Below are 14,459 nucleotides of genomic sequence, written 5' to 3'. Positions count from 1 at the left end.
TGTAAAGCCTAGTAGATAGAATGTATGCAGGATGAGAACGTGTGAAAGCGATAAAAATTACACCCAATACCTTGTAACACTAACGAATCACATGACACCAGGGAGGGCGAAAGGCTAATTGGGTCCAATTTTACATTTTCAATTAGGGGTGTATGTACCGTATTTTCACGACCATAAGGCGCACTTAAAAGTCTTCATTTTTCTCCAAAATGGACGGGGCGCCTTTTAATGCGGCCTTATGTGTGCACAGAGTTCCAACGTCTATAAATGTTGTGTGATTAGCGCTCAGCTTGACTGATTGGGAGCATTTCCTGCCGACACGATGCTTATACAGAGGAAGAGCGGACGTGGCTGAGGACAGCATGCGGACGTAAAGGGGGAAGGGTGCGCATCAAAGAGGACGCTAAAGCCACGCCCCCAGTCGGTATATTGCGCCGGTATGTGCAATGTGCAAAACAACATCGGTTTGGCTAAGGATCCCCAAAAATGGCACCTAAGAAGAGAGACGCTTATGAAGCACAGTTTAAACTGCACGCTGTCAGTTACGCGGAGTAACATGGGAATCGAGGAGCCGCAAGAGAATTCAAGATAAACGAATCCATGGTTTGCAAGTGGAAAAAGCAGGAAAACAAGCTTCGTCAAATCAAGAAGACGAAAGCTGAGTTTGCGCGGAAACAAGGCTAGGTGACCCGAGTTGGAAGGCCAACTCGACCAATGGATTAATGATCAAAGACCAGCCGGGAGAAGCGTCTCTACAGTCACCATTCGACTGAGGGTAATAGACGCTTGCAGAAGAAATGAAAATCGAACATTTTCAAGGAGGTCCGTCTTGGTGCTTTCGTTTTATGAAACGACGCCATCTATCCATCCGGGCAAGGACTACTGTGGCGCAGCAACTTCCGGCGGATTACAAGTAAAAGCTGGCCATCTTCCGCTCCTACTGCAGTAAAAGGACTGCCGACAAACACATCCAGCCCAACCACATCACCAACATGGACGAGGTGCTGCTCACTTTCGACATCCCGGTGAACCGCACTGGACCACCACGGTAGTGATACGCACAACGGGGCACGAGAAGTCGGCTTTTACTGTTGTGCTTGGTTGCCATGGTAATGGACAGAAACTGCTACCTGTGGTGATTTTTAAGAGGAAGACGCTGCCGAAAGAAAAGTTTCCAGCCGAAGTCATCGTTAAGGCCGATCAAAAGGGCTGGATGGACGAGGAGAAAATGACAGTGTGGCTGAGTGAGGTGTACATAAAGAGACCGGATGTTTTTTTCCACGCGTCACCGTCCCTGTTGATCTGTGACTCCATGCGCGCCCATCTCACAGCCGCTGTGAAAAACCAAGTGCAGCAAATGAACTCCGAGCTTGCCATCATTCCCGGGAGGCTTGACGAAGGAACTCCAACCGCTGGACATCGGTGTATACAGGGCGTTCAAAGTAAATAGACCCCGTAACTGAGACTGCGCCTTTTAATACGGTGCGCCTTATGGTCGTGAAAATACGGTACTCACTTCTGTTGCCAGCAGTTTATGGCTGTATGTTGAGGCATTTTGAGGGGACAGTGAATTAACACTGTTGTAGGAGCTATACAGTGACTACTTTACATTGTAGCAAAGTGTATTTTTTTTTTTTCAGTATTGTCCCATGAAAAGATCTAAATTATTTACAAAAATGTAAGCGGTGTACTCACTTTATACTGTACATACAAAGCCGAAATGTAAAATTTCTAAGTCTGTAAACAACAATATTCCTGGGTTAATTTAACCGGCTAGGTCTCGAACAAAACGTCACGTCTGTGTAAGCGTGTGTGAGTGCGTTTGTCTGACCGCATTTCCTTTAGCCCCTTGGTCTGGATGACATGAAGTATTTGTTTCGGGGTCATAGGCGCATCAGAGAAGTTCTCCAACACCTGCCAAAAAAAAAGAGGGCATAATTGCAATAAACACATTGAAAACTATGTTAGAACCAAGCTCGAAATAAGCGGATTCGCATCACCATTGCATTTTGCACCACATAACACATTGAAAAGGAAAAACTGCATATGACAGATTTTTAAGTTTTTATGCTGAGCTTTGAGCAGGGTGCGGCATAATCGAGCTACGCATGGCGGAGAGATATTAAGGCTGGAGAAACTCTGTGCTTGCTAGGACAAGGAATGGCAACCGACGAGGCGGCAAGGTCCGCCTGAGGGCACCTGAGTTGGCCGGGCCGTCTCTTGCCCGTGTGAACCCACGTCAACGTACGCGACCGCGTACCTGTGTCGCCTCTGTGGTGTCAGAGCCGACACCGCGAACTGGAGGAGTCGTCAATCCGAACACTGGTGAGAGACCTGCCGGCAGAGGCCCGCTGATGGCATTCCTTGTGTGTTTTGGACATACTTGGCAAATAAAGATGATTCTGATCAGTCGGTGTGGGCAGTGGGGTGGGGGGCACTTGAGTTGGCCCTGAATTCGCCGAAGGCCCACTGGAAATTACAGTAATTTTTGTGTATAATGCTCACCCATGTATAATACGCACCCCCATAGTTATATTCTGGAAAACCCTTCTACCCATGTATAATCCATTTTTACAATGCATGATTTTGCTTCTACCCATATGATCAAAACGAAGTATTATCTGTATTTTGTATTTTTTCAAAGAATTATTCTGAAATTAAGCACTTTTGAACACGTAATACTTTTATTTACTTGTTCTTATTACTTGTATTTAGTGAATGAGAAAACACACAGTTCTGCTCAAATGTTTGATTACCCAGGTATAATTTGTAAGATGGGTATAATTATTTAAAGTAAACATGATGGGACAGGTGAAACATTTAATTGTATTTAAATTTTTTGTCTCCCCCCCACCCTTCCTTTCCTTTTCTACACCCCACATCTAGTCACTGCTTTCCCTATTGCCCCTAATGCTTGAATGATATACCACAATAAGAGTGTGTGTTGTTTTTTAAGCACTTTTTAAAAAGTTTAAGACGTCCGTCTGTATGGTGGATGGCAGATGAGGAGGAGGCTAGCAAGAAATTATAATTAAGGACGTGGGTGTGTGGCAAATTACCATGCACTTTGAAGCCTTTCAAGCAGGTTAGCTTAACTTGCTAGCCGCTATAAATGATAGCACAGTACACTCGAGGGGAAACTCGGGCAAGAATCAGCAACGTCAACTACTGGACGCCGTTTCACTGTCACATTTTTGCTACAAAGAGCAGGTTTGTTCACTGATTTACCTGTCCATGTACAGTACTATTAATAAAACAATACCTCAAAGATTTTCTTCATGAAAATCTCAGAGTGCTTCATTTCCATGACTATTTAACTGTTTAGAACAGGGATTCTCAAACTTTGGGTCTAGCTAGGGACACGTTACAGTGGAGAGATTTTTCCAAGGACCCCCTCATAACGCTAACACCAATTAAACAGCTCTTCAAGGAGAAAAACGGCCCAAAAATAAATAGCTGAGAGAATATTAATAAGTTGCTATTTTCCCCTTTGTTCTATTGCAAAGCAATGCAAACAATCAACTATTATTCAGCAGACTCATAGTCCATTAGAAAACACATACAGTACAGTACACAATAAGACACAAAAGGAAAGTACAAAAGGAAAATCTTTATATCATGACCATAATTAGTTTTTACCCCATTCCCTTCCAAGAAACAACAAGAATCTAAGAAATTTCACATGCACGGTCCATTATGCAGGTATTTATTTCATTGTCACATTGGATGGATTTTTGGCTAAAAAGTTACTGAATCGATTTCCATTCACTGAATCGTTTCGGATCAAATCGTTCTAAATGAACCAATATCATCCTTGTTCGAATCGGCAACCACAAATTGTTGCTAAAACGAGTCGTTCCAACCCTAGTTGATGAGTATAGTTGTAGCAGTGTTGTATAATCAATATAGAAACAAATATAGTTACATCTCAGTGATGCTGAATTTTAACTTTATACTTCTAATCACCGGTCTTACTGTCTTAACTGTGGGTACCTGGAACACCTGTGGTAACTTTGGACACGAGTCTGTCTAAAACAGGGCTAGGCAAACTACAGCCCGCGGGCCACATCCAGACCGTTGATCATTTCAATCCGGCCCGCCAAACATTGGAAGCGCCAAAATCATATCAAAATCATGACTTCATTCATTTGACATTGTCCTGTAATTAAGAGCGGTTCCAGCAAGTTGTGCTGTAATACCCAGTGGTTCCACCTGGTTGTCCTGTAATCCCCAGTGGTCCCACCAGGTAGCGCAGTAGATACAGTGATGCATTGACTTGATTGGCTGTTCTTATTTTTACTCCGCTACTGCTCTGAACCCTTCTTCAACCATGAGTGGCCCAAAGAAAAGAAAAGTTGACAGTGAGTGCCGAGTGTTTAATATAGAATGGGCTACTAAATACTTTTTCACTGAAGTCCGATGAAAGGCTGTATGTCTAATTTGTTAAGAAACCATTACGGTTTTAGGAGTATAACATGAGCCATCACTTTTCTACCAAGCATGCTGTTTATGCTAACAGCCTATCAACGCAGGAACTGATGGCTATGGCTCAGCGGTTAAAATCAAGCTTGCAGGTTCAGCAAAACACCTTTATCTGACAAACTGCCATCCAAGATTCAGTCACACAAGACCCTGAAACAGCGCCACGGGAGCTGCAGACGGAACTGATTATCTCCAATGTGATACTGTCTTCAAAAGAGAAATTCAACTCTCAAACTGGATGAGTTTTATGCTTAATTAAGCGCAGACATATTTCCAAAAATCCGGAAGATGGCACAGAGGATGCTGGTGTTGTTTGGCTCTACACGTGTGTGAACAGACATTTAGTGTGATGAACACCAACAAAACATCCTACAGAGCCCAGCTGAGTAATGAACACCTCAGATGTGTTCTGAGAAATGCCACAACAAAACTAACACCAGACTTTGATGCACTGGCAAAAAAAAGGTGATCAACAAAACAACACTGTTCCCATTAATAGTAAAAGGGTCTGGTCTAAAAGATCTACACGTATGTGTCTGTTCATTTAAATTTTTTATAAGTCAACCTGACCCAGATGTCCTAATTATGCAGTTGACAGTACACTGTTAGTGTTCACTGCAGTCCAGATTAATTCGTTGCTTGTTCAATCTGGCAAACATTGTTGATAAATACAAATATTTGGGAAAATGTAAGCTTTTATTTTTTTACATTACTTAGTGACAGGTTTATCATGGTTACGACTAGGCCTAAGGACTGGCAGGTGGTCTCTGCCCACCCTGGACTCCACAAACCCCCTGATACTCGTCCCTTGCGTCGGGTCCATCCATCCATTTTCTGAGCCGCTTCTCTTCACTAGGGTCGCGGGCGTGCTGGAGCCTATCCCAGCTATCATTGGCCAGGAGGCAGAGTACACCCTGAACAGGTTGCCAGCCAATCGCAGGGCATGCTTTGGGTCCCTGTGGGCTTCATCTGCCAACCCCCAAAAGAAATTGCTCCTCAAAATTTTAAAATTGCTCCTCAAATGAAGTAATTGATGAGCAAAACCGCTCCTCAAAGATTAAAACGTTATTTCGATTCTTGTAGAAACATAGGAATAGGGATGAGCCCCGCGATGCCAAAGAGCAAAAAAAAAAACATGTTTTGACACAGACTCAAATGTTTAAAACTGCCTATTAATCGTTTAAACCAGGCATGTCCAAACTTTTTCTCATCTTACATTATCCTTAAAAACAGATGGCTTACAGATCATTTGATTTTGAAAAAAATGCACAGGCAGTTTGCCTTCGCAACCACTAAAAATACCAAGAAAACCAAAAAACAATAATACCGAAGTCATTTGTTAGCTTGAGCTTTTTAATAGTGACTCAGCAGAGCAAAAGCAAACATGCGGCAAAGACGGTCGTAACTCTACATCAACTAATGCTACACTTAGCTCCTCCCCCACATACAAGGATCTCAGAACAGCCAACCTACTTCCTTGATTTCAATTACAACTTTCCAATTAGCCATTGCTTTGGCAGCATCTAAGGGCATTACAGAAACAAACAAACAAATAAACTGTGAACAGGTGAGTTTTTGCAGCATATAGCTGCACATAGCTTTTACAGGAGAAAAAGGCAAACAGGTGAATTTGTGAATAGCAACAGGCAGGGGTTCACTGTAATGTGATGAAGAAAAAGATGCCTTCATACAGTTGCACCAAGAACAGAAATAAAACGTGGATGGTTAAAATAAAACATCTTTGTTAAAAGTTGTAAAACTAAATATTGTTAATCATCATTTATGTTACTTATTACTTTAACACTAACATCTCCTCTGTTACAATTACAGCTGTACATCAATTCTGTACACAGTATTCAACATTGAGTTGACCCCATAATGATTTGTAAGAAAACCTTCCTTTCAGAATCATTATTTTCAAGCATTCCATACTACAAAATACCCCCATGAATGTGGGACACTCACCAAAATGTGTAATTCCTTGAATTCAACCATGGTGACGGTAATCAGCTTCAAAATCCTGAAAATTGTACTTCTTTTCACGAAGAAATGGATCAAATGTACTTTTCATAGAGGGGTGTACTAGTTGATGATGTTGAGCACTGTGTACAATTAATAGCTTGCACCATTATGCGTGAAGCACAACACAGTCCGTTAACTGTTAGCTTACAACACGACGTTCAACAATATTAACTACGACAAGGGAGGGGTGGAAGTGGGTTTTCCTATTACAGAGAACAAGCTTTAATTTCTTCTTATTTAACGCGCTCGTGTGGTGTGTGTATCTTCTTAATTCTGGTTAATAAAATGCTCAGTGGCTAGCATGCAGCTTAGCAAACAAAGAGCTCTAAACATAGGCGACATTTAGCGTCCTTGCTATCGTTAGCATGGTGGGTGGAATTCCATCTCCCTTTGCTGGCTTTTGATGCATATAATCAATGAAAAGACGTGTCCGCTTAGAGACAAAGCACAGCCCGACAGCTACACTAGTTCGCAATTCTACGCCAACAGCTAGCTTCTATGTCCAGCTTGTGTAGACGGGAATGTCCATAAACAACCGCGACGCAGTGACCTCAAACAAATCGTTGTACAACTCCTCCACAGCCAACAAAATGCTCAAAATAGACAGCTTACCATGCGAGCCGCCTCAGCCCAGGTCCGCTCCTTCTTTCTCTTTTGTTTGTCCTTCATTTCCTCCGCACTGGCCTGCAAAGCGCCCTGAAGACTGTGGCGGTTTAGCTACCTGCTAACACGGCTACGACGTTCTCGGTTGGCTGTGTGTAGCCTCGAAACAATACGAGTGCTTTTCGCGTTGTCGGCCCTTTAAGACGCCTACCACGCCCGAGTGTATGTTGCTAGCGTGGAAAATACGTTGGTGCCTGTTCCTAAATAAGCGCAACAGACACTGTGGGGATGCAGCGCGATTGTGGGGAAGGAAGGCTCAGGCTGTCTGTCTGTGGAGTGCTGCAGCAGAACAAGCCTTGCAGGCACGCTACTACCCAGGTCAAAGGTCAGCCCCGCCAAAGGCCTGCAACATAAAAAAAAAACAAAAAAAAAACGTTAAAATATTAGATTACATGTTTAACACATGTTAAACAGCCTGGCCACCTCAGCAGCACACATTTCCTTGCATATAGTCCTGTAGTCTTATAAGATGAATAAGAATATAATGATATGTTGTACTTTGGAAAATTGACATACATATTGTGGAATATTGACTTTTTTTATTTATACCTATCTTGTGTACTGTTCCGCTGCATGGTTATGCAGAATAGAGGAGGATCTGTATACCTTTTTTTTTTTTTAAATATACTCTCTCTGTAGTTATATTGCGTTTTGTATTTTTTGCTTTGTTTTGCTAGCCACAATTCGTGGTACCAATGAGCTTGAGATACTCAAGTGGGGGGAAAAATGTCATAAGGTCCTGTAGTGTCCTCACGTGTGGGAAAGGAGACCCACAATCGCCGATGCACTTTCAGCCGTTACTTGAACGAGACAAACGGTGTAACGTACAAATACAAAATTACAACACGCCTGAGGAGCTTCTGTAGGTCACAACTCACACCGATACGCTCACACTCAACTACTTTTTTTTTTTTTATTAACATTAACAATTACAATTTATGGGGAGGATTATGTACGACTGGTTAACACATCTGCCTCACATTTCTGAGGACCCGGGGTTCAAATCTGGCCTTGCCTGTGTTGAGTTTGCATGTTCTCCCCTGTACCTGCGTGGGTTTTCTCCGGGTACTCTGGTTTCCTCCCACATCCCAAAAACATGCATGGTAGGTTAATTGGCGACTCTAAATAACCCGTAGGTGTGAATGTGAGTGCAAATTGGATGGACAGCCGTGGCCCAATGGTTAAGATCATCGCCTGCCACTGTGGGGGACCTAGGTTCAAGACCCTGACCGGACCATTTGCTAACATCCCCCGGACTCACAGCTGTGGGGTCCTTGAGCAAGACACTGACACCCCGAAATGCTCCCCGGGTGCTTCAGCTGCCCCCTGCTCCAGTGTGTTCCATTAACATGTGTTCACTGTGATGGGTTAAATGCAGAGAACAAATTTCGTGTGCATGCATGCATGTATGTTCATGACAATAAAAAAGATGATTCTGATTCTGAAATTTTTGTTTGTTTATATCTGCGATTGGCTGGCAACCAGTTCAGGGTGTACCCCACCTCCAGCCCGGAGTTAGCTGGGATAGGCTCCAGCACGGCCGCCACCCTAGTGAGGACAAGCGGTACGGAAAAAGGATGGATGGACTTACAACCCCAATTCCAATGAAGTTGGGCCGTTGTGTTAAACATAAATAAAAACAGAATACAATGATTTGCAAATCATGTTCAACCTATATTTAATTGAATACACTACAAAGACAAGATATTTAATGTTCAAACTGATAAACTTTATTGTTTTTTGCAAATAATCATTAACTTAGAATTTTATGGCTGCAATACATTCCAAAAAAGCTGGGACAGGTGGCAAAAAAGACTGAAAAAGTTGAGGAATGCTCATCAAACATCAATTTGGAACATCAGGGGGGTGAAGGGTACTGCCAGAGGGCTAAGAGTACTCATTTCAGTTATTGTTTATTCCTGATTAATGTACACACAGGACCCCATATTGACAGAAAAAAACAGAATTGTTGAAATTTTTGCTCATGTATTAAAGAAGAAAAAATGAAATATCACACAGCCGTAAGTATTCAGACCCTTTGCTGTGACACTCATATTTGACTCAGGTGCTGTCCATTTCTTCTGATCATCCTTGAGATGTTTCAACACCTTCATTGGAGTCCAACTGTGTTTGATTATACTGATTGGACTTGATTTGGAAATCCACACACACCCCTGTCTATATAAGACCTTAGAGCTCACAGTGCATGTCAGAGCAAATGAGAATCATGAGGTCAAAGGAACTGCCACAAGAGCTCAGAGAGTGGCAAGGTACAGGTCTGGCCAAGGTTACAAAAATAATTCTGCTGCACTTAAGGTTCCTAAGAGCACAGTGGCCTCCATAATCCTTAAATGCAAGAAGTTTGGGACAACCAGAACCCTTCCTAGAGCTGGCCATCCGGCCAAACTGAGCAATCGGGGGAGAAGAGTCTTAGTGAGAGAGGTAAAGAAGAACCCAAAGATCACTGTGGCTGAGCTCCGGAGATTCAGTCGGGAGATTGGAGAAAGTTCTAGAAAGTCAACCATTACTGCAGCCCTCCACCAGTCGGGGCTTTATGGCAGAGTGGTCCGACTGAAGCCTCTCCTCAGTGCAAGACACATGAAAGCCCACATGGAGTTTGGTTAAAAAAACAAAACAAAACAAAAAAACGCCTGAAGGACTCCAAGATGGTGAGAAATAAGATTCTCTGGTCTGATGAGACCAAGATAGAACGTTTTGGCCTTAATTCTTAGCTGTATGTGTGGAAAACAACAGGCACTGCTCATCACCTGTCCAATACAGTCCCAACAATGAAACATGGTGGTGGCAGCATCATGCTTAGTGGTTGTTTTTCAGCTGCAGGGACAGGACGACTGGTTGCAATCGAAGGAAAGATGAATTCGGCCAACTACAGAGATATCCTGGACGAAAACGTTCTCCAGAGTGCTCAGGACCTCAGACTGGGCCGAAGGGTCACCTTCCAACAAGAGAATGACTCTAAGCACACAGTACTGAAGGAGTGGCTTCAGAAAAACTCTGTGAATGTTTTTGAATGACCCAGCCAGAGCCCTGACTTAAACCTAATTGAGCATCTCTGGAGAGACCTGAAAAAGGCTGTTCACCAACGTTCACCACCCAACCTGACAGAACTGGAGAAGGTCTGCAAGTAGGAATGGCAGAGGTTCCCCAAATCCAGGTATGAAAAACTCATCATTCTCTAAAAGACTCATGGCTGTATTAGCTCAAAAGGGTGGTTCTACTAAATACTGAGTAAAGGATCTGAATACTTACAGCTGTTTTTGCTGCGTGATATTTCAGTTTTTCTTTTTTAATAAATCTGCAAGAATTTCAACAATTCCTTTTTTTCTGTCAATATGGGGTGCTGTGTGAACATTAATGAGGAAGAAACATGAACTTAAATGATTTTAGCAAATGGCTGCAATATAACAAAAAGTGAAAACTTTAAGGGGGTCTCAATACTTTCCGTACCCACTGTACATGAAATGTGGGATGGATCTTGAGAGATTGGGGAAGCTTCAAGTGTAGAGAGGTGAGATTGATGATTTTGGTGATCGGAAAAGGTCAAATGAAACATGCCGTGAGCTTACGTGATTCTGTTTGGAGAGGGAGGTCACGGGAGCAGAGCCACACCATCTGACCCACCTTTTATCCGGTGAAGGAGACCGATGGCGATCCGTAAACTGATTGTTTCATTCGGCCGACCGATTGAGTGCTGCCCTGGCATCCTTCCAAATAGTTCGGAGCCGCCACATTATGCTCCTGTTCTTAAACAGAGGTGGTTGGAAACCATAGCATGCCATGAAGGAAGACATACCTGTGGCGGAGCTGGTGAGGAAGTTCTTGGTATGTTTGACCCACGGGAGAAAGGTGCTCCAGGGGGTGGGATTGTGTGCGGGAATGCAGCGATGAGCAGACTCCAGATCTTGGCTTGCCCGCTCCGTCTGGCCGTTGGACTGTGGATGGTAGCCAGAAGAGAGACTGGCTGCTGTGCCCACCACCTTGCAGAACTCCTTCCAGACCTGGGAGGAGAACTGAGGACCTTGGTCCGAGACAATGTCTATGGGGATACTGTGACGTTTGAACACGTGAAGTACTAGAAGGTTCGCGGCCTCGAAGGCAGAGGGTAACTTAGGAAGGGGTATGTAGTGGACACACTTGGGAAAACAATCTATTATGGTAAGAATGACAGTTACTTTCAGAGGGGGGTAGGCCTCTGACAAAGTCCAAAGCAATGTGGGACCAGGGGCGGCTCGGGATGGGTAATGGGCGCAGCAGACCAGCTGGGGGCAGATGCAAAGTTTTTCCTCAGGCACAGATGGAGCGGGCGAGAACGAACACACGGATGTCTTTAGCCAGACTGGGCCACCAGAAGTGTTGTTGGATGAATTGATGATTCGGGTGATTCCGGCGGTCCGGTCTTGGGGTCAGGTTGGGTTCTTTGAGCCTTCCTAACCACTTGTTCGATCTTCCAGGTGGCAGCCCCAACAAAGCAGGAGGAGGGAAGGATTGGATCCGGTTCCACAGAGCTGGAGGGGGGTGAATAGAGGTGGGAGAGTGCGTTAGGCTTGCTGTTACAAGACCCAGGGTGGAAGGAGAGACTGAAGTTGAATCGACTGAGGAACAAGGTCCAATAAGCCTGCCGGGGGTCAAGGCGCTTAGCAGAGCGGAGATAGGCAACGTTCTTGTGGTCTGTCCATATGATGAAAGGAGTTTCAGTGCCCTCCAGCCAGTGCCTTCATTCCTCCAGAGCCCAAACGATGGCCAGCAGCTGACGATTTCCTACGTCATAATTGCGTTCGGATGGTCAGGCGACGGGAGAAGAAGGTACAGGGATGTAATTTTTGGGTTTTGGGAACCCGCTGGGAGAGGACGGCCCCAGCTCCCGTGTCTGAGGCGTCAACCTCGACAACGAACTGGAGGGAGGGGTAGGGGTATCTCAGGATGAGGCTCTCGTGAATAGTTCCTTAAGGCGTTCGAATACTTGCGATGTGGCTGGGCTCCAATGAAATGGGGAACTGGTGGAGGTGGGACTGGTGAGAGGAATGGGAACTCTGACGTAGTCATGGATGAATCGACGGTAGAAGTTGGCAAAGCCTAGGAAATGTTGCAGTTCTTTGCGGGTGGAGGGAATGGACCAGTTGTCGACTGCTTGGCTCTTAGCCGGATCTGGTTGTAACTGTCCCTTGACAATGATGTATCCTAAGAAGTGTACGGAGGAGAGATGGAATTCACACATCTCTGGTTTCACCAAAAGGTGGTTTTCGCAGTGGTTTTCGCGTAGGCGTTGAAGGACTTGGGGGACATGCTGGCGATGTTCTTCAGGGGGACGGGAGAAGATGAGGATGTCGTCTAAATATACAAAGACGAACCGGTTGAGCATATCGCGGAGGACGTCATTGATGAAGGTTTGAAAAACTGCGGGAGCGTAGGTTCATCGAAAAGGCATGACCAGGTATGCAAAGTGTTGGAGGGGGGTGTTGAAGGCAGTTTTCCGTTTGCCCCCCTCTCTAATGCGGGTGAGATCATATGCGTTGCACAGGTCCAACTTGGTGAATATTTGAGCGTCACAGAGGGGCTCGAAGGAGGGGTCAATGAGGGGCAGTGGGGCTTCATTCTTCACTATCGTTGAGACCACGGAAGCCAATGCTGGGGCCAGAGTGGTATCTTTCTTTTCAACAAAAATAACCCGGCCCCCAGGGGCGAAGAAGAGGTGCGGATGAGTCCGGAGGCAAGGGAGTCGCAGATATAATTTTACATAGCCTCTTTTACGGGACAGGAAAGGTTAAATCGGTGGCTGGGGGGGAGAGGAGCTCCTGGCAGGAGGTCAATGGCGCAGTCATAAGGGCGGTGGGGGGGAAGAGAGATGGCAAGATCCTTACTGAAAACAAGGGAGAGGTTGTAATATTCTTCTGGGACCCGGGAGAGACAGGTGTCTGAGGGTTGCTGGAGGTTGGGACGGCCAAAAGAAAACAGTGGGAGTGGCAGAAGTGTCTCAACCAGTGATTGACAGGTGGGTCCAATCTATGGCAGGGTTGTGTTTCTTGAGCCAAGGGTTACCAAGGATCAAGGACCGATACCAAGGAGTCTCCGGGGAGGGAATGACAAACAACTGGAGGGTTTCACAGTGATGATGAGAAGGGTGAGCATTGCTGTCTGGTGAGTAACAGGGGAGATGAGTCACTCGTCCAGGGACGTAACCTTTTTAGGGGACAGGAGGCGTTTGAGGGATAACTGAAGCTGACATGTCAAGCCCTCATTAATAAAGCGCTTGTCTGTGCCGGAGTCAATGAGAACGGGTACCGGGGTATTAGAATCGCGTCCAAGGATGCAAGCAGGAAGAGTCATGCGAGAGGGAGAGCTAGGAGAGGATTTAGTTTGGCTCACCACGGCGCTTCTCGATTTGTGGGGAGCCCTGACTTTTGGTTTCAGTGGACATGTGGTGATGAAGTGACCTGGTAGCCCACAATAAATACATAGACGTTGACTGACGCGGCGCTGACGCTCCAGAGGGTCTAAACGAGTCCTATCAAGTTGCATGGGCTCCTCCAGTCCCGTGGGGGATGAAGAAGAGGCATCAGGGGTCTGGGCCTGCAGCGGGGTTGCTAAACAGTGCATACTGACCCCTCTCTCTCTCGCTCTTTCCCGCAACCTATTATCTAATTTAATAGATACGGAGATTAATTCCTCCAGTGTGTTAGGCTCGTCCCTGGCTGCTAATTCATCCTCAAGTTGTTCTGACAATCACAAACACAATCCTAAAGATCCCCATTAAAGCAGCTTCATCGCACCCACACTCTCCCGCTAGAATCCTAAAATCGATGGAGTATGAAGCCACGGAACTAGAGCCCTGAGTGAGGGCTAGGAGGCGCCGGGTGACCTCCCTGCCCATAACGGGGTGGTCAAAGACTTTTTTAAGTTCTGCCATAAAAGAGTCAGATGATGCTAACACCGGTGAAGAACTATGCCATAAAGTGGTTTCCCATCAAGCAGCTCTTCCGCACAGGTGATTGATGACGAAAGCTATTTTTGATTGATCGGTGGGATAACTCAGCAGCTGCAAATCGAAAACTAATGAGCAGTTCAATAAAAATTGACCACAGGAACCTAGGTCCTCAGCGAAAGGTTCGGGAAGGGGAACGTGAGGTTCTTTGGAAGGGAGGGGAGGTTGGTTGGAGGCAGCGGGCTCGGGAGGAATACTCATGGGGTGTTCGAGGTGGTGGGGGTTGCCAGAGTGCATCTGAGATGATAGGAGAGATACTTGCTGTGTTAGGTTGCTTATTGAGTCCATAATT

The 14,459-nt window shown here is 45.2% G+C and overlaps 1 protein-coding gene across 1 annotated transcript in view; it reads right to left on the bottom strand.

Annotated features, from left to right (window-relative positions):
* Nucleotides 1-7,440, bottom strand: part of asxl1 (ASXL transcriptional regulator 1) — a 50,251-nt gene extending 42,811 nt beyond the window's left edge. The window contains exons 1-2 of the mRNA XM_061686616.1: nt 7,117-7,440; nt 1,832-1,914 (exon numbers count right to left, since the gene is read on the bottom strand). Coding sequence (XP_061542600.1) covers nt 1,832-1,914; nt 7,117-7,173 — 140 coding nt within the window. The 5' untranslated portion in view covers nt 7,174-7,440. The remainder of the gene's footprint in view (nt 1-1,831; nt 1,915-7,116) is intronic.
* Between the last annotated feature and the right edge of the window lie 7,019 nt (nt 7,441-14,459).

This window comes from Phycodurus eques, chromosome 1 (genome assembly GCF_024500275.1).
Source record: "Phycodurus eques isolate BA_2022a chromosome 1, UOR_Pequ_1.1, whole genome shotgun sequence".
Classification (NCBI taxonomy): domain Eukaryota; kingdom Metazoa; phylum Chordata; class Actinopteri; order Syngnathiformes; family Syngnathidae; genus Phycodurus; species Phycodurus eques.
This window is presented reverse-complemented; position numbering and strand designations above follow the sequence as displayed.